The sequence below is a fragment of the Cotesia glomerata genome, linkage group LG6 (assembly GCF_020080835.1).
Source record: "Cotesia glomerata isolate CgM1 linkage group LG6, MPM_Cglom_v2.3, whole genome shotgun sequence".
NCBI lineage: Eukaryota > Metazoa > Arthropoda > Insecta > Hymenoptera > Braconidae > Cotesia > Cotesia glomerata.
In genome coordinates this window covers 6,420,705-6,447,508 of record NC_058163.1, presented here as the reverse complement: position 1 = coordinate 6,447,508, position 26,804 = coordinate 6,420,705, and the positions used below count along the sequence as shown (strand labels likewise).

General features: G+C 32.8%; 1 protein-coding gene across 3 annotated transcripts in view; it reads right to left on the bottom strand.

Moving 5' to 3' along the window:
• Positions 1-286: 286 nt before the first annotated feature.
• Positions 287-26,804, bottom strand: part of LOC123266871 (protein yellow-like) — a 34,645-nt gene continuing 8,127 nt past the window's right edge. Inside the window, exons 1-6 of one of the 3 annotated variants that reach the window (XM_044731312.1) lie at positions 26,304-26,376; positions 16,503-16,778; positions 5,158-5,339; positions 4,614-5,071; positions 962-1,205; positions 287-882 (exon numbers count right to left, since the gene is read on the bottom strand). In XM_044731312.1, coding sequence (XP_044587247.1) covers positions 634-882; positions 962-1,205; positions 4,614-5,071; positions 5,158-5,339; positions 16,503-16,749 — 1,380 coding nt within the window. In that variant the 5' untranslated portion in view covers positions 16,750-16,778; positions 26,304-26,376 and the 3' untranslated portion in view covers positions 287-633. Of the gene's footprint in view, positions 883-961; positions 1,206-4,613; positions 5,072-5,157; positions 5,340-16,502; positions 16,779-17,796; positions 17,986-26,303; positions 26,377-26,804 lie in introns of those variants that run through there. The other 2 variants (XM_044731310.1, XM_044731311.1) reach the window with 2 other exon arrangements.

The window sequence follows — 26,804 nt, the reverse complement described above, 5'->3', positions numbered from 1 at the left end:
ACAAAATTTGCAATAGTCACAATCACAAAAATACCTTAAATTATAACTTTAATGACAATTTTGGAGAAAAGCTTCTCAGAAATTTATAATTATTTTTGGCAGCAAAATCACTTTGTTACAGCAACAAAATGATTTAGCTTCTACAACAAAATGAGCAGAGTAACGGCAGCAAAATTATTTTGTTGTCCTAACAAAATCATTTTTTTAAAACAGGTTAATTTAGTGACGTAAAAAACTGATTTGTTATTACATCTTGACTAATTTGTTACTACAAATTACAACAAAGTAAAATCAGAAATGGTAAATTTTATTTATGCTTTAAGTTTGTCTACATCTTGATATGGCCATATAAGCCCTGATCAGGCCATATCGAGTCTGATATGGCCAATTTTCATATCAGGCCTAATATGAACGGTCCATATCAGACTATATCAGGTCCGATCAACTTATAATTTTTTTTTTCTAAATACTTGTAAAAAGTACTCCGATATGACTATGTATGGCTAATTTTCATATCTGGCTATCTATGGGTACGTCAGAACATAAAAAATTATTGTATGTAAGAATTAAAGTATGAAAAGTTCATTTTCCAAAAATGACTAAAAAAGTATCGAAAAAGTGATAAGTTCTCTATTAGTAGTGATAATTATAAGAATGATGATAATTGTGATTATGTAAACTTGAAGGATTTTGATGACTTGTTTCATGATAATGACCACTGTCTTGTGATGGTTCGCACCTAGTTCCACTAATTATATCATCAATATAAGCAGCTTGTATGCGATAATTAACTTCTTGGGCATTCAAGGTACCCGTCATAAATTTTTGGAAGCGTCCTGTGATCACCCAAATTTGTTGTTGCCTGCTGCCTACAGTTACGAGCTAGAAGTAACAAACAAGTTTTGTTAATTATTTTTTTTTTTTTCGTATATATAAAGACCAGATTAAATGAATAATATACCTTCAAGCCCGAAATAAATTGTAGTGTTTCATTGTTAACAACCGCATAATCAAGATTAGGTCCGCCGAATTCCGGGTAGCTTTTACTGTTCCAACAACCAATAGCTGTGTCTCCTATTGAGCCGTAGAATAAAATTCCGTCATTAGTCATAGCTTGAGGACCAGATTGCGAGGAGCGGCGTTGCCTGAAGGATTGAAATGCGGATGTAGCAATGTCTGGGTGGTTCAAAACTAAGTCTGAGTTTCTGAAAAACAAAAAAAATTATGAGACAAATGATAAGACTATTGCATGCCATTAGCGTGAACTTTAGTGGTTGTGTTTTATAGTAGACTTAAAATTTTACGTAAAATTTTTCGCAAAAAAAATGTATGCCTCAAGCGCGAAGCGCACAGGTATGCTCTACTCTACTCTCGCCTAAAAATCGTAATTTCAATTAAAACGTGATTTTCATAATTTAAATGAAAAAAATTATGGATAAAAAGCATATTGAAATGAATAATAATAACTACAGAACACGTTAAAAAAATTTTCTTATCGATTAAATAAGATTTCTCGGAAAAAAAACTCGTTTTTTTTGATGAATTAAGTGAATACGTGAATAAGTGAATAAGAGCGTGGTATTCACGGAAGCACTGGGCTTGATAACACCACAACTTTGTCAAAAATTACTGTCACAATTTAATTTTTTTTTTGTTTTATTCCTTAGGAAGTTTGTCGAAACCTTTGTGAAAATTTCGTGTCAAAATAATTCCGTTTCGATACAGTTAATTTTTTTCGACGCTCAGTTCGGTGACTTTTTCTACGATTTCGGCAGCCATATATATAATTTTTCATAAAACAGGATTGAAATAACTATAAACAAGCAGAAACTATAGAAACTATACATACATGATGGTATAATTACTAACTGTTTTATCATCTGTTAAAATTTTTCTTTAGCTCAACCTACAGAAGGGATAATACTACTCGCGGGAAAATTCAAACGAAAAAACGAATAATTTTTGTTACGATCTAAATCATTCGTATATGACATGAGCGCTTAAGGCATGCTCATTTGGATTTTCCAAACTTTTGTCATTATTTTTATTACTGTTCTCAGTCTACAAACATAGCAACAAATATAAACACATAAGTTAATTGTTAAAAACAAAAAGTATCGATCGATGTAGAACTGCACAACTACTTTTTTTATTAATAACTATCATTATATAGAGTCTTGTGGGTCAAGTGTGCGCACTTAAGCATTCAAATTACCATCAAAATTAAACGATAAGTATGAAAATACAAACAATAAGTACTCTCTTAAAAGAAATCAGTGGAATTTCACTGGTTCACCAGTGTAAGTCACTGATTTTAACCAGTGAATGCAATTTCACTGGTGAATCAATGAAATCCACTGATTGAATCAGTGAACAACACATCTGCGCGCATGCGCGCTGGTTTGTCCACTGGTTGAATCAGTGAAATCCACTGATTCACCAGTGACATTGTATTCACTGGTTGGAATCAGTGAACTTCCACTGGTGAACCAGTGAAATTCCACTGATTTCTTTTAAGAGAGTATGAAAATAAAAAATTGTCTCTGATAGTGTTTATTTAAATAATAATTGAATTAAGAAATAAAGTCTAAAACCTCAACACTTCGAAGAGAAACGAATTAATCCGAATGATTTAAAGAGCGCGCACTTTCATCGTACTACGGGTAAGTTCGTGCACTAGTATGGAGTAAATTTGCACAACTAAAGAAAATTCGTCGATTTTTAATGCTCTAAGCAGATTGATTTTAATAGTACTTACATAACTTTATTGAGACATAACATAACTTCAAATGTTATACTAAATAAAAAGCTCAAATACGTTATTGACAGAAAAAAAAATCTGGAAAACGGTTGACCCTAAAAGTCATCCCTGCAACTTCCCGCTAATTCCATATCTAAGCGCTTAAAATTGCACTTATGATGTTTTTGAGCTCATCGAGCTCAAAAATATGATTTGTATATTATTTTGAGCTCTTTGAGATCATAGAGTTAGCTGTTCTAAGCTTTTGAGCTCTTCGAGCTCAAAATTCTGATAGAAGTTTAATAAAACAGTATTTTTTGAATTTTCAAACTGCAATAATTTCTGAATGAGTGAACTGATTTTCACGCAGTTAGTAGTATTCCACGCAATTTTTTCAATTCTATAATATACTTTTAAACACAAACTGATCGAACCGAAAATCTTAGAGAAATTTGAAAAATTCACTTTTTCCGAATTTTTTCGACAACGATAACTCATGAACCAATTAACCGATTTTCACGTTGTTCGTGGCAATTGACGTGGTTTTTTGGGCTCTAATAATTATTTAAATTCATTAAATACGATCCAACAAGAAATGTCGAAGTTATGTGAAATAAACACTTTTTTCGAAATTTTTCGTTTTCGATAACTCTTGAAGAAGAAGAATATATGGCGAGACTTTCGCCGACCTCCGAAGAGGCCGTTTCCTAGGCTCAAAAGAGCTATACACGCACGTATATCTATCCTACTCTCACATAGGAAATACACAGCCAAGTTTGCCGGCAAGGAAAAACCCTGCCCTCAAGCATTTACGCTATCATAGGATAGATGTGAATTGAGTTGAATTTAATGTCAATCTGTCCTCGTACTCAGTTAACTGTATCAACCCATTCAACGACTGCGTTAGCCTGATCGGTAATATAATGACAACCCGACCAGTTACCAGCGGGGTCCATGCGGGGAGGTACAGCCGTAAGACCTGTTTGAGCCATAACATTTATCCCCCCTTACAAGAGTCTCGTTCGTTCATCTGTCTAGTCTAGTCCCCGAATCTTTGAGGTTACCTGCGTTGCCAAATAATTTTGACAACGTCACGAGGCCTTGCTCAGAATAACTCTTGAACGAATCAACCGATTTTTACGGGACTGGTGGCAATCAACGTGGTTTTTTGAACTTAAGAGCGGATTAGTTTTTGGAATCGATCGGTATAGCCGATCGGTATAGCCGTTTAGAAGTTATTATAAAAAAACGATTTTTTGAAAATTTTACTTTTGAGATTTCTCAAAATCTAGGGAACCGAATCAATTCAAATTTTTTCGAAATTTAATGGCAATGATACTCTTTAGATCACCACCTATTTCGATCCGATCGGCCGAGCCGTTCAAAAGTTATAAGAAGTTTACATACACACATACACACACACACACACACACACACACACACACACACACACACACACACACACACACACACATACATACATACATACAGCCGCACAGACACCATCGCGGGAAGAGTCAGGAAAGCTTCCTGTGACTTTAAAACGTCGAAATCTGATGAAAACTTGATTTTCGCAAAACGGGCTAAAACCAATAACTTCCCGATTTTTGAAAATGTTCAATTTTCTTAGCGGGAAGTTGAAAATTAGTTTACTTAAGTTACTATTCGTAGTACAGTATGACATTCTTTGCCATTTTACAGGAAACTTTACCTTTAGGGTACCAAATTCTTAATATTTTCTTTTTTAAGTAAACGAATGATACCGTATGGGTTTTTCTTCCATAAGCTTATTTTCCACGAACAAACTCTTAATTTGCCTACACATATTACAACTTTCTCCCATCTTATTCATATCGACAAATATTTTGTATACCTGATAATCGACGTAGGCACATAACTCTCAACAACGCTAGCCAGCGAATGGAAGTACAACATTCTATCTCCATTTGTTGTCAATGGTCCTAAAGCTAATCCAAAAATTCCGTCCATAAGATCAAAACTTTCGCCAGCAATAGTAAAATGTCCGTGCTCAGGATACGGATAAAAAAGATTGTTTTGAATGTTCCATGAGTTTTGATTTTTTAAATCGTAAACAATCAACTGAAACTCGCTGACATCTGCAATGTAGACAAATGTGTCCGAACATTGTCCTCGGATGTCGATTGTTGGTGTGATTAACAACGATTCAGGCTTTAATAAACTCTCTGGAAATTGGTAACGTGAAATCAGTCTATCGGTTAAGAGATCAAAGATGAATAGTTGAGGTAGGCATTTTCGCTCGTTCTGTAGTTTGCCAGTGTCCAACACCCAAAGTCTACCACACTCGTCAATCTGAAAGGATAATTACAGTTTGTTATTATGAAGGATAAGATAATCTTGGAACAGAAACAAGATAATGTTTTGGATTCAATATTTACCTTGATACGGTACACACTTGTGATGTGATTACAGTATCCTAATTGATTCATTTCCCAATTAGGATATGGAGCTATCAAAGGACTGCCATCTGATGAAGTCAAATTAGAGACGTACCCAAGAGTTATTGGTACTCCTTCTTGGAAACGGGGAATTGTTACGAATACTCGAGACCCGAATTGACCTGATGTAATGATAAGAATAAAAAACAATTTTTTTCAGACTTTTTTTAGTTACACGGAAAAAAAAATATGGGAACTATTCCCAGGCAATTATAAGGACTGTTCTCATGATTATAGGAAATTTTCCCAGAATTATGGGAACATTTCCCATAACGATGGGAATGGTTCCCATAATGGTATAGGAATGGTTTCTATAATTATAGGAATGATTCCTATACAATTGTAGGAACCATTTCCATAATATTATGGGAAATATTCCTATAATGATATAGTAATGGTTCCTATATCATTATGGAAACTATTCCCATAATGGTATAGAAAAGATTCCTAGAATATTATACACTGAAAAAAAAGTATGAGTCTCACACCTATAAATTTCAGTGATATTACAATGCTTGGTATTGCTTAATATACTTAAACAATATTTGAGTCTCAACGCAATATTTTTAAGCGCTACACTGAAACTCGTTTAAGTCATGCACTTAAACCGACTTTGAGCGCCACCGCAAAACTCATAACCACAATACACTCAAATATGTTAATTTTTTTTTATTTTTTATTAATTTATTTAATTTTTTTAATTTTATTTATTAAAAGATAATGATTAAAATACTAATGTTAAGATGTTACAATTATTGTAATGAAGGTTAACCTCGGTTGACAATGTGTTTAAATTTTACAATATTATAAAATTACATATATGTAATTTTATATTATACCTTACATATATGTAAGGTATACCTTCAAACACTTGATCATAGGAGGATAAATTCCACTCAGTTAATTTATTTTTCACCCACGAATCCATAAATGATTATTTTTAATGTCAATTATATAAATACTTTTTTTAATGCTCTTAAAAACGATTAGGTTAAAGGTATAAACATGGTATATAAACACGGGGAAAAAAGAAGCGAAGTACGCGCTGAGTCCTACGCGGGAATTTTTTTTACTATGATCTCTGGATTTGCAATAGTATCGTACGGATAATATAAGTCACTCACTTAAACAGAGTATTGCGATAATACTTAAACTTTTTTATATCATATTCGCAATACCAATTCATTAAAAAAGAGTATACTAATAGGACTTAAACTTTTTTTTCAGTGTAGGAATCATTCCTATAACATTATGGGAATCATTCTCAAAATAAAATAAAGATAAAATCTTCGTGCGGAGTGAGTTCGGAATAATTCCTATAATATATACACGGAAAAAAAAAATTTGGAAAACGGTTGACCCTAAAGGCCATCCCTGCAACTTCCCGTTAATTCCAATCTAAGCGCTTACAATTGCACTTATAACGTTTTTGAGCTCTTCGAGCGCAAAAATATAATTTGTATGTTCATTCGAGCTCTCTAAGCTCTCTGAGCTCTTGGAGCTCAAAAGTCTGATAGAAGTTTAATAAAACAGTATTTTTTAAATTTTCAAACTGCAATAATTTCTGAATGAATGAACTGATTTTCACGCGGTTGGCAGTATTCCACGCAGTTTTTTCAATTCTATGATACACTTTTAAACACAAACTGATCAAACCAAAAATCTTAGAGAAATTCGAAAAATTCACTTTTTTCGAATTTTTTCGACAACGATAACTCACGAACCAATTAACCGATTCTCACGATCTTAGTGGCGATCGATGTGGTTTTTTGGGTTTTAATAATTATTCTATTTCATCAAAAACGATCCAAAGAGAAATGTCAAAGTTATGTGAAAAAAAAAACACTTTTTTCGAAATTTTTTGTTTTCGATCTCTTGAACGAACCAACCGATTTTGACGGGACTGGTGGCAATCGGAGTAGTTTTTCAAACTTAAGAGCGGATTAGTTTTTGGAGTTGATCAATAAAGGCATTTAAAAGTTTTACCAAAAAAACGATTTTTTTTAAATATTATTTTTGAGATGTCTCAAAATCTAGCGAACCGAATCAATTCAAATTTTTACGAAATTTAATGGCAATTATATTCTTTGGATCGCCACCTATTTCGATCCGATCGGTCGAGCCGTTCAAAAGTTATAAGAGGTTTACATACTTACACACACACACACACACACACACACACACACACACACACACACACACACACACACACACACACACACACACACACACCAGCGTTATTCCTCGATGTCTACAACATCTGCTTGAAGGAAGGGATTTTTCCTCGGAAGTGGAAACAACAACGGCTGGTACTACTTCCTAAAGGAAAAAAGCCACCGGAAGAACCGTCATCTTATCGTCCACTCTGCATGTTGGATACAGCCGGTAAGATACTCGAACGTATAATCCACCAAAGGATAGAAGCAGTTGTCGATCCACTATTAGCAGACAATCAGTACGGATTTCGAAAAGGACGATCAACCCTGGACGCAATCAACCTGGTTGTCGATATAGCCAAAGACGCAATCGCCGGTACCAGATGGAAGGGTGGAACGAAGAAATATTGTCTGGCGGCAACCCTAGACATCAAAAATGCCTTCAACTCCGCCAACTGGGATCGCATCATGCAAGCTCTTCAAGAGATGAACGTACCAGGATATCTACGAAGGATAGTCGCTAGCTACTTCACGAATAGAGTCCTTAGATATGACACGAAGAATGGTCCAAAGGAGTATGATGTTACTGGAGGCGTCCCGCAGGGTTCTGTTCTCGGTCCACTTCTCTGGAATATCATGTACAACGGATTGCTGAGACTGAAACTACCAAGAAATGTCAAACTGGTAGCGTACGCGGACGACGTAGCCGTAGTAATCGTCGCCAAGCATATTGATGAGATAAATCATATGTTCACGATCACCTTTGAGCGAATTAACCAGTGGATGGACACAGTAAACCTACAACTGGCTAAACAGAAGACCGAGGCTGTACTTATCACTAGCAGAAAAGTGGTGGAAACGATCAATTTAAACGTCGGAGACCAAGAAATCACATCCCAACCATTCATTCGATATCTGGGAGTGATGCTCGATTCCCGACTTAACTTCAAACAACAAGTTGAACACGTGACCGCCAAAGCATCAGCAGTAGTGGCTAACCTAGTACGATTGATGCCCAACATCGGTGGCCCGAAGCAGACAAGGAGGTTATTGCTATCATCAGTAGTTACATCGGTCCTCACGTATGGTATATCCATTTGGTCCGACGCACTTGAGACCCAAGAATCATGGAGGAAAGCATGTCCGGTTTACCGACTGAGCGCGCTAAGAGTAGCCAGCGCCTTCCGAACAATATCAGAGGAAGCAGTGTGCGTCATTTCTGGAACTCTGCCGCTTAGAGTCTTAGCTAAAGAAAGACGGGCCCTTTACCATCGAAAGAGGTCAACTACACTGAGCGCTGAAGAACTAAGAACAGAAGAACGGCAGCACAGCATCTCGCGATGGCAACTTGAGTGGGACGCCGCAGCAAAAGGAAGATGGACACACCGCCTCATACCAAAGATCGACGTTTGGCTGAGCCGAAACCATGGTGAAGTCAACTATTACCTAACGCAGATGTTGTCAGGACATGGGTGCTTTCGAGAGTATCTGCACCGCTTTAAGCACGACGATTCTCCGGAGTGCCCGTCTTGTCCAGGGGTTATTGAGGACGCAAGGCACGTTTTCTTTGTGTCCACGTTTCGATCCTCAGCGTGAGGAGTTAGAGAGGATCCTGAACTGGAGAATCCAACCAGAGACAATAGTAGATGCAATGTTGTCGAATCAAACTGCTTGGAACGCTACAAGCACTTTTGCCACAGAAGTGCTTACAGAGCTGCGTTCCATTGAAAGAAAAAGAGCAAATGACAGAAACTAGAAGGAAGGAAAAATAACACCTTAGCCACCAGAAGGAATAGCGGTAGCTGGATCCTCCCCTCACGAAGTAATACCTGACGGCGGTTTCCATGAGGGATTAGAGGAAAGAAAAAAAGGGGTTTAGGGTTTAGTGGGTAGGGGCGTTAGGGTCGAGTTTTAGTATGACACTGCGTCGAGTCGCCACATATCCAGGCCAAACAACTATGCCTGGAATCCGTAAAGGGATTCCCCCCCCTAAGAGAGAAAAAAAAAAAAAAAAACACACACACACACACACACACACACACACACACACACACACACACATACATACACACATATACATACATACGGCCGCAGGGACACCATCGCGGGAAAAGTCAGGGAAGCTTCTTCGGACCTTAAAAAGTCGAGATCTGATGAAAACTCGATTTTCGCAAAACGGGGTAAAACCAATAACTCCCCGATTTCTGAAAATTTTCAATTTTCTTAGCGGGAAGTTAAAAATTGGGGCTGCCACATGATACATTCCTGTGGCAGCCACAAGATTTTCATGTGACAGCAACATAATTTTCATGTAATAGGCAATAATAGTTCGAACAAAAATAATAATAAAATAATAATAATAATCATAATAACAATAATCTATATTATTAAGAGAATAAAAAAAATTTTGTGGCCAGCATATTTATATGATAAAATAGGTTTTTGCTTGGAGTTGTGCCTTTTCAAGGTTTCATATCATTCTTACCAATAGTCAATTTATTATAATAAGAATTTAGGCTACATTCGAAAATGCTCTGTGTCTAGAAACATAATGAAGAAATGACCTTGTATCTGATAAACTATTGACATTTTTGAAGATATAAGCTCATCCCGATGTTACACTCATCAGGAGCTTTCATTTGAATACCCTCGTGCATTTTGATATATTTTTCATATATACATATATATCACGATATCTCTGGAACTATAAGACCTAGAGACTTGAAATTTGGTAGGAATATTACTTTCACCATGTAAAGGTCAGCTAAGAACGGATTTTAAGCAATTCCTCCACCAAAGGGGTTTGCGGGGGCGTTAACAATGAAAAATTCCCGTTTTTAAATTATAGCTCCTATCAACTCCAAATTTGGTAGGAATCTTCTGTAAGAGATGTAGAAAATGTATGAACGAATTTTACGATGTCTCACCCCCATAGAAGGTTGCGGGGGTGGCTATTAACAATGAAAATTTTTAATTTTCAAGCTATAGCTTCTATCGACTCCAAATTTGGTAGGAATCTTCTGTAAGTGATGTAAAAATAATTTATGAACGAATTCTACGATATCCCACCCCACAGGGGGTTGCGGGGGTGGGTGTTAACAATGAAAATTTTGAATTTCTAAGGTGTAGCTCCTATATGCTCCAAATTTAGTAAGAATCTGTTATATGTGAGGTATCAATGATCTAAGAGCGGATTTTATGACAACCTATTCCCAAAATGGATTTCGGGGGTGGGTGTTAACAATGAAAATTTTAAATTTCCAAGCTGTAGAGCCTACATACTCTAAATTTGATTGGAATCTTCTATATGTGATGTAGAAATAATTCATGAACGAATTTTGCTATATCCCACCCTAAAAAAGATTATGGGGGCGTTCACAATGAAAAATTCCCGTTTGTAATACATAGCTCTTATAGACTCTAAATTTGGTAGGAACCTTCTATATGTGACATACAAATAATCTACGAGCGGATTTTACGAGAAACAACCCCCAACAAGGACTGCGGGGATGGGTGTTAACAACAAAAAATCTTAAGTTCCAAAACATAGCTTCTAAAAGCTGTAAATTTGGTAGGAATCTTTTATTTGTCATGAGGAGATCATCTCAAAACGGATTTCAAAAAATTCCACTTCCGATAGGGATTGCGGGGGTGGGTTTTAAAATCTAAAATTTTAATTTCTAAACTGTAATTTCTACAGAGTCCAAATTCAGTAGGAATTTTCGTTTATAATGTCAAGTTCAGCTGAAAATGGAATTTATCGAATTCTAACCCCAAAAGGGATTGCGGGGGCGTGAACAATGTAAATCTCTCATTTTCAAACAATAGTTTCTATGGACTCAAAGTTTTGTTGGAACCGTTTATTTATAATGTAGAAATCATCTCAAATAGGATCTTACAAAATTCCTCCCCAACATAGGAGTGCGGGAGTAATAGTTGTAAAAAAATTTATATTTTTCAAATACTGTTCCTACAGATATAAAATTTGATAGAATCATAGATAACAGCAAAATTCGTCGCACTTTAAGCTGGGCTGATTTCAACTTCACTTATGAGACCTGCGATCACTTTAACTGAAACTTTCAATAGTTATTTAAAATTTTTAAGTTCTCGCTAAGAAAATCGAAGATTTTCAAAAATCGGGAAGTTATTGGTTTTATCCCGTTTTTCGAAAATCAAGTTTTCATCAGATCTCGACATTTTTAGGTCCTAGGAAGCTTCCCTGAATGTTTTCGCGATGATGTCCGTGTGTCTGTATGTGTGTGTGTGTGTGTGTGTGTGTGTGTGTGTGTGTGTGTGTGTGTGTGTGTGTGTGTGTGTGTATGTATGTATGTATGTATGTATGTATGTATGTATGTATGTATGTAACCCTTTTATAACTTTTGAACGGCTGGACCGATTTCATCGCGGTTGGCGCCATTTGAAAGGGTTTGACCAAACTTAGATTTTAAATACACTTTGGACCGATTTGGACCAGTAGATTTTGAGAAATCTTAAAAAAACTACAAAAAAAAATTTTTTGAAATGTGGTTTTTTTGGAATTACTTTTAAATGGCTTTACCGATCAATTCCAAAATCTAATCAGCTCTTAAGATCAAAAAACCACGTCGATCACCGCAAGCTTGGTCAAAATCGGTTGATTCGTTCGTGAGTTATCGTTGTCGAAAGAAAACCGAAAAAAGTGTTTTTTTCGGAATTACATCGAAATTCCTGGCTCGATCAATTTAAACTTGAAGATTCTTCATGGGGCTTTAAAAACTGCGTCGAATGCCGCCAACCGCGTAAAAATCGGTTCATTCATTCAAAAGTTATTGCCGTTTGAAAATTCAAAAAATTGTGTTTTATTGAACTGCTGTTAGAGTTTTGAACTTGAAGAGCTCAAAATGACACAAAAATCATATTTGTGAGCTCGAAGAGCTCAAAAATGTAATGTGTAATTTTGAGCGCTTAAGTACAAAATGAGCGGGAAGTTGCAGAGATGGCCTTTAGGGTTAACCGTCGTCCTAATTTTTTTCTTTATGTTAATTATTATTCATTTTTGGAAGAAAGCCACGAGAATGTTATAATAATTGCACATTGAAAGTTCTGATGAGTATTTGCTAGAATAATCACATGGATAAAAGGTACAGGCCACTCCGATGGAATTTGGAATCTGTGCAAGTCAAAACAATACTCGAATTTAATTTCAAGTCTAGATCTAAAAATACAATTCTATTAAATTCTAAATACAATGCTAAGTGCCCAGCGGAGCGGGCGGGTAACAGCTAGTAATATATATAAATATATAAAATATATGAAAAATTGATATGGATACTTAAATGAAAGGTCTCGATGAGTGTGATGTCGGGATGAGCTTATATCTTTAAAAATATCAATAATTCACAAGATACAAGGTCATTTCTTAATTATTGATATTTTTAAAAATATAAGCTCGTCTTGATGCTACACTCATCAAAAGCTTTCATTTGAGTACTCACTTCACAATATATAAAATATATGAAAAATTGTTCTCACTCTCCTAATAATATAAATTATTATTATTATTATATAATTATTATTGTTGTTTTAACTATTATTGCCTGCCACATGAAAATCATGTTGCTGTCACATGAAAGTCATGTATCTTCCACAGGAATGTATCATGTGGTAGCCTCCATTTTTTTTTTCCGTGTAGGATTTAAATCTATATATTGTGGGAACCATTCCTATACTATTATAGGAATGGTTCCCATAAATTATGGAAACCATTCCGATAATAGTATATAAATGATTCCTAAAGTATTATGGGAACCATTTCCATAACATTATAGGAATAGTTCCTATAATATTATGGGATTAGTTCCCATAATGATATAGGAATAGTTTCTATAATAGTATAGGAATTTTTCCTACAGCATTATAAAAACCATTCCCATAATGGTATAGGAATAGTTTCTATAATAGTATAGGAATTTTTCCTACAGCATTATGAGAACCATTCCCATAATGGTATAGGAATAGTTCCCATAATTTTCTTTCTGTGTAGTATTTTGCATAAAAAATTGATCAGCTTTGAGATAGCTGAATGAAAAAGCTTTTTCATTTTTTATAACACAACCATTTAATTAGAAAAAACAATCTATTAAATGTATCTAAGAGAGATACTTCTGAATTCTTTTATAGTTTAAAGTTTCGGCTATTACCGAACTAACCCTTCTGTTTTTTTATATTCTTTGTCGATAAATTTTTTCAGGATTTCCTACACGAAAACAAGATCAGTTAAACAATTAATTTACTAAAAAAATTCCGATAATTACCCCGAGAAAGGTAAAAAAATACAATCTGAAATGAAATTCTTAAAAACTATGTACAAAGTGAATTTTAAAACTAATAATTAACATTTGGAATTGTATTTTACAAAATGTTACTTGAAACTATAATTTTTTCCCTTGGGGTACTTAATATTTTTGTTCGTGTAACTTATTTTTACAAAATCAATAAAGATTTACTTTCTTCAGTAATTTCAAAATTAAATCATGAGTCATGATAAAAAACCCAAGCAACGAAATTTAAATTTAACTTGGGTTTTTTTCTAAATCATACGAAATTTCACAATCTTCTAAGCGCTAACTGAAAAGTCAATACCTCAGAACAAAACAATGAATCATTACTGATTAGCATAAAAATTATTTACTTAAGGTCACCGATTATAAGTAGCTTATAAAAATAATTCCTCTTATTTGACAAAAACTAAAGGAATTAGTTATTTTTTAACAAAATATTTTAAATCGCACTTCCAATTACTAATTTTTGATGTCCTACGCAATTAATTATTTAATAACAGTTCATTTTAATTTTCTTGTAATTAACGATTGAGCATCATAATAAATATTGAAAAAAAATTTTTGTTAGGATAACATAAGAGAAATATTAATAGTTAACGGCAACACAATAATTTTATTGTATTGGATACTAATTTGTAATAGCGATTTAGCATAAGTAAACTTAATTGTTACTACATATATTTAGGGAGGGCCTGAATACACAGACTGCTGTAATAAAGCTCTGTGATGATATTCGCTTGGCAATAAATGCATCTAAAGTCACTGTAGCTGTTTTTTTTGACCTACGTAAGGCTTTTGATTCTGTAAATCACAAAAGACTATTACACAAGTTGTTATTGATGAATTTCTCTACTGATGCCATTACGTGGATTAGGTCTTATTTGACTCAAAGAAAGCAGCAGGTGTTTGCTAATGAGTGCGCATCCTCTTGGAGGAATGTATTAAATGGTGTGCCACAAGGCAGTGTGCTTGGCCCTTTATTGTTCTCGCTTTATATTTCGGATCTCTCTCAACAGCTGAGCTGTCGATATTTGCTTTATGCTGATGATTTAGTAATATACTTGCCCTGCTATCCAGAATAGATAAATGAATGTGTTGCTGCCCTGAATGCGGAAATAGTTAAAATTTTAGAATGGTGCAATATCAATTACCTTAAGTTAAATGCATCGAAGACAAAAGCTGTGATTTTTGGTAGTAGAGTTAAAGTTAACTGTAATAATTGTAAGTATGCTGATTGTATTCGCGTAAATGATTGCATTATTCACTACGATACGACAATTAAGTATCTTGGCGTGTTAATTGATAGCACTCTCACCTGGGAAAATCAGGTTATGAGTGTTTCTAATAGGGCAAGGCGGGTTCTGGCGCAGTTGAAGATTAATAATGAAATCTTCAACGAAAAACTGCGTATAAAGCTTGTCACCACGTTAATATTCCCAGTGTTTGATTATTGTTGTGCGGTTTACTGCAATATTACTAATAACTCGCAAATGCGATTACGGCGCAAAATGAATTGCTGTGTTCGCTATATCGATAAAATTGCGAGGGCTGAACACATTACTCCGTACTTTAAGAGGCTGGGTTGGTTAAAGCTGAGTGACAGAAGAAACTACATTATAGCATGCCTCTTTTACAAAGAAATATATTTAAATTATCGTCAGCTATTTAAATGTCACTTAGAATTTTTGCTGGTTGCGTTGCGTAGAGGCGATGTAAGGGAAGATTATCTGCGGCTACCTAGATCTAATTGTTGTATGTATAATAACTCGTTTCTTGTTCGTGGTATACGCATCTGGAATGCGCTGCCAGCTGAAATTACAGAAGCCGAAAGTTTTGAAATATTCCGTAGACTGTGCTATGATTATTATTTCCAAAATTATTGATCTGCTATATTGAACGTTTATTACTGCTATTGAAGGTTGTTGAGCTTTGTATAACACAAGTATTATTTATAAGCATGATTAACATGTTATTACTGTTAATTACTATATTTATTTTGATTTTATTTTTATGTATCTAAAACTCTGTACATCATACACTAATTATAAATGTATATTTGATGATGGTTCTGAGGGAGCCTAGGCTCCAGAATCCAATAAAATTATTATCTATCTATCTATCTATCTACATATATTCTACACAGAAAGAAAAATTTCTTGACTGGAGAACAAAATTCTTGGCTCAAAAAAAATTTTCGGATGCCTGAAGGAAGACCGAAATTGTGTTGGCCGAAGTAAAAATTTTTCTTGAAATTCTATTCTTGTTGGAAGTAATTTTTTCTTAATTCAAATTATCATAAATACTTGATGCAATAAATTTTTATATTTGATCAAGATTTTTAGATGCTTTAGGGAAGCAGCGCCACTTACTTCAGCTGAGAAAAAAATTTTCTCGGCTTGTGAAATTTTTTCTCTTGAATATTTGATACCCATTTTATATTATTTTAGCGTGCAATTATACATATTGAATGAAAAAAACTGATTCAATATTATTTGATCTTCCCATTTGACATTTTAATCAATAAAAGAGATTGAATTTTCTCAAAACAACAAGATTTTCTTGACTTAAATAATTTTTCTTGGATCAAGATACGTATTTCTTAAAGTGAGAGAATTAATTTTGTTGGAATAAGTGAAATTTCTTGTGTCAAAAAAAAATTTTTTTTTTGCTTAAGAAAATAATTTGGAAGAAAAATTTTTCTTCGCTCAAGTGAGCCTTTTTTTCTGTGTACTGTAATTTTGTATTTTTTTTCTTTTAATTTTAACAGATTTACTTTTATAGGTAAATAAATAAAAATTTTACTTACTAGATGAAACATCAACATCAATCGGAAACGACGCCCCAGGAATAAAATCCTTGTTTATGATAGCCTGCTCTCGAGTCCAAGCATCAGGAAACACAAAATCCAGCGATTTCCAGGAATAAACCAGCCTCAAGTTTTTGTAACTCAAATTTTGATTTTCGTTTTTATTGGGGATTTTATTCAGTAGCGTGTGGTAAGCAGTGCAGTAGACAAAACTCACAACAAGTAAAATACTTCCCAATAAATGCATTTTTCCTGACTTTTTAAATAATTTACAATCTGAAAAAATTCAAAAGTATTGTTAATAATGATTAATAGATATATAAATAGAAAATTCCAATTTATAATATCAAAAGTCATAGTAATAAATCATTGATAATTATATCTATTAATTTATAGCTGATCAATCAGTCGATAAAAAAATCATCGATCGATAATAAATAATTAACAATAATTGCTAATAATTGATTTGTTATCCTCGTACAGAGACAATGACCTTGAGTGAGTGCTGATCGAGAAAGGAGGATACTAGCGATCATAAAACTCGTATTTATGTACCAGTAGGTCAAGGTTACAAATATTCTTCATCCAGTTGTATTTAAGTGTTTATAATTTGCTTTCACAGTTTTGTATGAACTCATTTATTGTATAATATCGATAGATAGTAACATGCTGATAAATACGTAAACAGACTATTTTTTAGTCTATGTTTTCTTTGAAAACATTGATAACTTAAACTTTTGAATTATTTGTGATATTATTGTTTTTTTGATATTTTTAATCACAATTCATTATTTTTGGGTACTTTTAAAATAAATTTGATAAAAAATTTTGCTATAACAAGACCAATAATTTGATGGAAAATTTAACGGAATAAACTCAAAGTACCAGCAAACTATTGGAAACTTGATACAAAAAAAATAACTACCGCCAAAAAATAAGTAAAATCGTGAAAAGGCACAAATTCAGATTATGGCTTTTCTGATAGCACCAATTTTTCTTATTATTTTCACAAAATTGTCCACAATTTCATTGTATAATTTTAATTTAAAACTCAATAAAATTTTTGCAATTAAAATTTTCAATTAACTGTCGCATAATATTTTAGTGACAATTTGAAAAAAATAATGAATTGTTTGGTTATTAAATTATTTATGAAAGTTGCATTGGATTATCAATAATTAAACTAATTCTTTGTACTCGGATTTTACTTACAATTTTATTTTGTAATACTCAAAAAAATAAATAAAAAATTAATATGAAAAATCAAATTTTTGAATAAAATTACGAAACTTACACTATTAACTTGAAATTTTAATCAGTAAAATTTGATAATTACGGAAGTGGTTATTACTATTGTTAAATAAACTATATAATGGCACAACTTGATGAACAGGAATCACCGAAAAGACTGTCCTAATGTCGAAATGCGCGAGAATATTTAAAGCTGAGCTCGTGAGGACGGTTGCCGAGAAACTGAATAAGAATTCGATGAGAACCGGATGAAACTTAATAATTATCTTCTTCAGTTTTTCTTGTGTGAGTAAATATACACAGATTCGTTAGCATATACACGCTAATCTAAATACTACCAATTTCTCGTTCATTAACGTCCGTGCATTTATGTATACATATTCGTATAAATGTATACAATAGGTGTTCCAGAAATTCCGTCTTTTTTTATATAAGAAGAAAAACACTTGACTTATTGTCGAATTTTTCATCTGTAGAAAAGATAATTATTTACATTTACATATTTTTTTTCAAAAGATAATGATTAACGAGCGTTACAAATTACTTTTATAGTTATTAACGTCATTAATCTATTATTTGTCACTATTAATTGTTTTTTTTAATATTCGAGTCATTGTCTTTAATTTTGATCATTTTGTATAATAAAATAATGATTCAAATATTGGAACAAATGTACAGTATCATCATATTTGGAATTTCGCATGAAAAAATCATTGATCTGCGTATTAATATTTGAAACTTTATTTAATTATTTCTATTAATCTCATATATACTGACAAAGATAATAAATGATAATTTTCAAACCTAAGACTATTATGAATGCGTGATTCTAAAAGGTTTGTCTATAACTCGAATGGTTTTAGACAAATTCAAGTTAGGTTGAAAAATTCAACCGTCAAAAAGAAAGTATCAAAATTTTTTTTCAAAATGATTCAAAGCTTTTCAAAAAAAAAATTTATTATTTTGCACAACCCAATAGTTTAAGTTGCTAATCCACTCTTATAATTTAGATGAAAAATATAAAAATATATCATGTAATCAAATTATTCGTAACGTGATTAGTCAAATATATCATAAGCATAAAAATATAAATAATTCCATACCAACATTCAGACGCGCGCTTGCGCGTGCAACTTAATACTAGTTATACATATATTTTGTTCTGCAAGCTCGAAAGAACATATAAAAATAATTTTTTTTATTTTCTAAGTTTTCGCTTTAAAAATTAAATGTTACGAGCTTCTGAGTATAAAAATTGAAAATTTTTAAACATGAGAAAAATGATTGATTTCAGATTTATAAAAATGAAGTTTCTATCAAATCTCGAGGTTACACTGAAAAAAAATTTTTTTCCACCCAGAATACAAAGTATTTTTATCCAATTTATTTTATATTTAATATATGTTTTCTTAAAATAAAAAAACTGGTATTTTTTGCCTGAGAATACCTAAGTTTTTTCTGTGGCTGAAACTTTACGCTGCGTTACCATAGCAACCGCAGCGGGGGCGCTACTAATTCTCTGATTTCCCTCCAATTCTACAGTCCTGGCGTGTTTGTTAACATCATTGGAAAATTGTACTAATTTATTATTTATTTAACAATTACCAAGCTGTATTACAATTGATATTAAAGTTTGGATGAATCCTTGGATACGAAAAAAGTTGTTCAATTATGATTTACCATCTCTACAAAAAATCTTTGAAGGTGATTGTTTTTTTTAATTGATCTGTTTAAGAGTTATTCAGTATACATATTTGATTCAATAAAATCAAAATAAAAATCAAGCCGTTGAAAGTAATTAAAAATTCAATTTTTCAATAATTTAATTAATAATTAATTGAATTTTTTTCTAAATTTAATTTTCTTAATTACTAGCTGTTACCCGCCTGCTTCACTGGGCATTTTATACACGGAAAAAAGTAAACTGTAATATTCACTCGGGTTCCGGTTAATTTTTCTAGTTTCAAACAGTCAAGTGGACATCGAGGTGGCAAAAATATAAGGGGCATTCCACGCCAAATCGGAGGGTTTCAAAAATTTTAATTTTAGATATTCTTTATATTTTTGCCACCCCGATGTCCGCTTTACTGTTTGAAACTATAAAAATTAACCGGAACCCGAGTGAATATTACAGTTTACTTTTTTCCGTGTATAAAATGCCCAGTGAAGCGGGCGGGTAACAGCTAGTAATTAAGAAAATTAAATTTAGAAAAAAATTCAATTAATTATTAATTAAATTATTGAAAAATTGAATTTTTAATTACTTTGATATTTATCATTTCGTACCTAAAAAATGATCTTATGATATGTAAAAAGTATATAGTAAAGTTAGTAAATTTCTAATACAAGCAACGTCAATATTTACAAAGTAAAATTTACAAAGTAAAATGGTAAATTTAAACGCAACGCCAAAAATCAAACTGTAATTATTGACTTGCTTGGACTGGTAAAATGTATATTTTAAAAGTATAATTCTTACTGTTTCAAATGTTAAATTCTCTCAGAGTGAGACCCCCTTCTCTTTCATCTGAGTTCCCCTTCTCATAATATGGACTATATATTAAAATGGCAATTTTTACTGTTTGGAACTGTAATTTTTTAAGATAAAAGAGTCGTTATTTACTATAGTGATAGCTACTAATCACTTATTTTGGATATTAAATTATAAATTATGACTTTTATACTTTCTACATTAAGTTCTGTAATATTTATATTTTTGCCACCCCGATGTTCGCTTTACTGTTTGAAACTATAAAAATTAACCGGAATCCAAGTGAATATTACAGTTTACTTTTTTCCGCATACACTTATTAGTGTAGAAAAAAAAACTTTGGTATTCTCCACACAGGTATACTAGTTTCTTTACTCGAGGGAAAAATTTCCTAGGTAGAAATAAACTTTAGTTTTAGTGTTTCAGTGTTTAGATTCAGAAAATGTATTTTTAAGATTTTTTACACGCTATAACAAACTATTTTGTTAATGCAACATATTTTTTTATTTTTTTTTTATTTTTTATATTTTAATGCCAAGGCTAAGAGCCAAATGACAAATGTTATAAATTACAGTATTAGAAATGGTACACGTAAGTAACTTATCGAAACAATTTACATCTTTGTATAGTAGTGAGAAACATAGCGTAAGTAACATATTGAAACAATTTACATCTTTGTATAATAGTGAGAAACATAGCGTATAAATAATTAAAATTTAAAATATAATGAAAAGAGAAAGAGAAATGACAGAAAAGAGAATTTTATCAAAAATTTATAAAATTTAAAGAATTTAAAGATCCTGAAATATTGTTATATATTAGCTATTTGTGTAAAGACATTAAGTTTGCATATAATTTTAATTTCAAAATTTTAAAAAATCAGTTTTCAGATCAGATTTATTAGCACGTTGAACTTTCCAATTCTAGATGTTGAAAAAACTCAAAAGCCTTAATTTTGAAAGTCTCGAGACTCAGTGCATTTATGATGTCGATTGGTAGGTCTCGCCACAGACGAATAGCAGTTACAGTGAAGGAGTGCTCAAATGAGTTTGTTGAGAAAATTGGAATTTTGAAATTCACATTATTGTACTTTGTAGCCAGTCTATCAGATCGTCTGATGTCAGGAGATTCATCTATAAAAAGGTCTCTCAAAAACGTTGGTTCACCAGAATTTATGAGCTTATAGAAGAAACAAGCGAGACTGTAGGACCTTTTGGATTTGACTTTCAGCCAATTTAGAGAGCGTCTGTATGGTGTAATATGCTCATCACGTCTTAAATTAAAAATGAATCTGATTGCATTGTTCATTAGACATTGTAATTTATAGTCCAATCTTTTTGATGAATCAACCAAGACAAGAGAACAGTATTCAATAATAGGAATGACAGTAGCAGTGATTAGAAGTTTTCTTGTAGAGGAAGATAGTATGCTTTTCCTGTATTTCAGGTTCTTTAGAGTGGCATAGACCTTTCTAGTAATCTGAGCAATATGGACATCCCAGGATAGATTATTTGACAAATGAATGCCTAGATGTTTAGCTGAATTAACATATGGAATTATATTTCCATCAATCACTATTTGTGGTAGTCCACTGTTTTCAAGGACTTTTAATTTCCTGCTGTTTCCCAGTATCATAACCTTCGTTTTTTCAAAATTTATCACTAGTCCAACCTCCTTAGCCCAATCCACCACTACTTGAGCCTCCATAGTTATTATATTAGCTGCCTCTCTTATGTGAGATATTTTAAAGTGATAATATGCATAGTTGTCATCTGCATAAAGACCATATTTGGCATACTTGAAACGTTTAGTAACTTCATTTATAACAATTAAGAAGAGAATAGGACCAAGAATGGAACCCTGTGGGACACCAGATGTAGTATTTATGACGTCAGATAGGGAGCAGTCAGGGTCCAGCACAGCTTGTGATCTACCAGTAAGATATGAGTGAAACCAAATGATTACTTCAATCGAAAATCCTATTTCGTACATTGTGGTGTATACGACCGCAGGATTTACGAGGTCAAAAGCTTTCGAAAAATCAAAAAGTATCATATATGTGAGCTCATCTTGATCAATTGCTTTGCGAATATCATCAGTTAGTAAGAGTAGAGCCGCCTGGGTACTGTGATGTTTCCTGAAACCAGATTGATGTGCATCCAGAATATCATTTGTTTCAAGGTAGTCCATAATTTGATTTGCAACAATACGCTCAAATACTTTGGCAAGGTGAGATATATTGGCAATAGGTCTGGTGTCTGACATGGATTTTGGAGGGTTTATTTTGTTTAGAGGTATTATATAGACTAATTTCCAGGCATCAGGAAAGATCCCAGCATCTAGTGAGCGATTTAGGATATTCATCAGAAAAATTGATATCTGTGGTATATGATCTCTAAGCCATTTGAGGTCTAGACCATCAGGACTTCTCCCTTTGGATTTCTGTAGAGCAAGTTTAAGATTTTTGGTGACATCAACAATATCAACATTTGGCCAGTTAAAGGTATTATCTACTTTCCTCACAGTGTGTGTAGGTAATCTATTTATAAGGTCAAGAGTGCAAGAAGGATGTTTCATCAGAATATTGGCATAGTAGCAGTTTAACTCATTTGCGTTGAAATGATCCAATGGAGAGGATTTCTTAGATTTAAGAAACCCTACACGTTTTAAATTTGACCAGATATTCGAATTTTGAGAAGAATTATCTAGTAGAGATTTGAAATAAGTATCCCTAGCTGTATTTAATTTATTCTTTAGATCCTTTCTCATATTTTTATATAAGATTATTAAATTGATATCCCTGGTACGTCGCGCTTGTTTATAAAGCATATCACGCTGGTGAAATTCAATTTTTAATTCTTTAGTTAGCCATGGGCTATTAGGGCGGCTTAATCTTCGTGTAGTGAATGGAGCATGTGTATCTAAGGCAGAAGTAGCTGATGTAATTAAGTGGGAGACTAAGTAGTTAGGATCAAGGTCCTCTAGATTGAGAGCAGCAATATTAAGCTTTTGTGTGAGATCAGTCGATAAGGCTATATGATCACAATGATTGAAATTTCGAAATTTCACAGTTTTGTCATATTTCGATGTCGATTCAAGTTTGTAATTGCAAACTAGATAGTCGTGCCCACCAATGAACGGTCTTAAAGATTTTGAATAGTTTCCTAATTTATCATTACTATCAACGATAATGACATCCAACCAAGAATGAGTCTCACAATCAGTAGTGTGAAAAGTAGCTCCATATGGTATGCAGTATAGATTTGATTCTGCAATGAAAGATTTAAGATGATTTGCTGGACGGTCAGATTTTAAAAGGTTGCAGTTCAAATCACCCATGATGACAATATTGCTGTAAGTCGAATAAAATTTGTTGAATTGTACGAAAAAATTATCTAGTAGATGGCCTTGCGGTCTTCTGTAGATAGCTGAGAGTAGAATATGAATTGTCGACGGAAGAGCCACATCAATAATCAGGAATTCAGGATGATTTATGTCCTGTGATTCAGATGAAAATAGTATTTTAGTTTTTAAAGAAGTGTGAAAGAAGCAGGCTACACCACCTTCTCTCATATAGCGACCATCTTGATTTATTAGTCCTCGATCACGTCGAATAATCATGTAGTCCATGAGCGAAATATCTACATCTGGATTTAGCCATGTTTCAACTACAGTGATTATGTGAGGCTGTAGATCATTTACTAAAGCTTCAAATTCAGCTTGATGAGGTAGATAACTGTTGATATTTAAAGTTAGAATCTTTAAATTAGAATTTATATAATTTGTTGAGCTGTTTATTGAAAAATTTGTACTATTTAATTGACTCGGTAATTGCTATTTAATTTCATTTAATTCATCATCCGTGCGTATTAAGATCTTTGGCGAGTCATCATCTTTCTTGATATAGATATTTCCTTTGTAAACCCACACATATTTATATTTTTGCTGTTTTGCTTTAGCTTTTACTTTAAGCAAAAATTTATAGGTATCAATGTGTAAAAATTCGTTTATAAATACCTGTTTCCCTTGATCAATTCCAGCGTAAGTTTTAAAGATATTTTTGATTAGGAGTTTCGGAGAGCGACGCTTTACTTCGATAATATGCTCACAGATTTCTTGAGATTTGAGCTTGACAATAAAGGCGTGTGAATTCGACGTATCATTTGAGCTGCCTTGTCTCTTTTTATTTTTAAATTCACGAATATTAAGAATATCGTTTGTGAGATTTGGGGTACCAAGAGTTTCAAAGATACTATAAATAATTTGATCTGCTGATAGGTCATTATTTAAAGTATCAGAGATCCCCGAAAATAATAGCTGTGATGAACTATGATGATCATTGGTATGCTGGGTGTGTGTTGAATTTGCAAGTGAATCGATCGTCGATTTAAGCAAATTTATTGATGCTGTGTTTTCATTGCATTTAATAGCATTTTTGTTTAAATCATTGGTTAACTTTTTAATTTCATTTTGAGCCAACTCTTGTGCTTTTGTGATCTCAGCAAGAGAATTGTTTACAGCATCCAAACTAGATGAGAGCTGATTAATTTTTTCATTATTTTCTTTGAAATTTGCTACTAGATTCTTAATATCAACAGTGTGACTATCTAGGGTTTGTGACACATTTTGTATATTAACACTATTTTTATAAGACATATCTAACAGTAAATTTAGTTTATCATCGGAGCTGTATGTGGACCAGTCAGGCAACTTTGTTGTCCCTTCAGTCATTTTCGAAGATGTATTGGCAGAGGGAGACACGAAAACAGAATCTTCAGTAGAAGTAACTGGCGGTGTTCTGGGTGATAAATTTGCTGACTTGTAGTTGGACCTGGAAGAACAATGTCGTCTTAAATTTGATTGACTGGATGGTCTTATAATGCTTGATCTTGCTGGTATTTCTTGTAAATTTGGAGTTGACTTTGTTGGTGAGAGTAAAGTAATAAAAGACCTGGCACAACAATTTTTTGCTTTAGATTTACCAATCTCTTTTGCACAGCTGGGATGATAAGCAAGCTTACAAGTGTTGCATTCCAATGATTTAGTAACCGCTCTTTTACACCTGGCACAGTTCATACCAAAACAAACAACTAATGATTTGAGAGTTGACAGAATGATGTAAACAAAAACACTAAACGGTATCCGGGTCAGTGTCGCCACCTGTCGGCCGACGATGGTAATTGTGACACCGATGTGAGCTAGTAGATAACTGTACTAAAATAGTCTAGTGTCACTCAACTGGAAAAACACACTGCCTATAATCACGTCTCTTTGCAGTTGCAGCCACTAACCTTTAAATTTATAATGAACACCAAAATAATTCGATAATTAGGTTTATCGTGGTTGATTTTCAAAGTTGATTTGCAATCCAGAGAGATTGCAAAAAGGCACTTACAACTGTAACTGCAACAAAAAAGCCCGAAGGCATATAACGCAGAAAAATACCCAAAAATAAGAGCACAGAAAAAGACGTGTTTCTATTACTTACGTATATCAATTTATGATAATACTTTTCTGTAATTCTATTTTTTGTTATTTTAAAAAAATCATTTTCATCAGCGTAATTGATTTTCTCATCAACAACGAGCATTTTTTAACTTAAAAACTCGACGAAAATGACATAAACAATTTAAAAACGCTATTAACATTACTGAGAAATTTCAAAGCTTATCTCGCTTTGAATTTTATCAATTTATGGACTCCGAACGATTCGAATTATTATTGATATAATGTTTTTTTTTCTACTACTATTACTATCATTAGCGTAAAACCCAATAATAATTTTTCCTACTTTAATATCAAACATTATATAAAAATATTTCCAATGAATCATACTTATCTACTAACATTGCTATCAATACATAGCACTCTAAATATGTCGTAGATTAAGGTTGTTATCGAAAGTAATAAAAAAATAAATATCTACCAGCACTACGATCAATTTTGGTACTCAAAATTATTATAAAAAATTTACACTCATATCGTTTTCACAAAAAGAGGTTTTATAAAAAAAATTTACCAATATGAAATACAATGTTAAAAAAAAATTTTAACTATACCTTCAAAGATATATAGGTAATTATAATAAGTAACTAACAGTAGCACTGTCAAAACTAGACTAGCGATAAAATAAAAATCTCTTCTCGATTGTAGGTTCTACACAATATTTCTCCGAGTCCAAGATAAAACCTAGATATTTACACCTTCTATTAGGAGTCGTCGTACTCTTACGATAGTTAATAATAAAACCAAGTTCCTCTAAGAGGCCTATCGTACTCTGCACATTATTCTTACAAGCTTCGTAATCTTTGCCTACACATAGAAAATCATCGAGATATACTACCGATAAAAAACCTTTTGACCTAAGTTTATTAACCACCGGTTTCATTATTTTTGTAAATGTATGAGGACTAGAACACAAGCCAAAGGGTAGACACACGAATTGATAAAGCTGGCCCTCAAATCTGAATCTAAGGTATTTCCTAGAGGATCTTTTTATCCGGATCAGGAAATACGCATCCTCCAAGTCTAGGTTAGCCATGAACGCGCCCTTATCAATG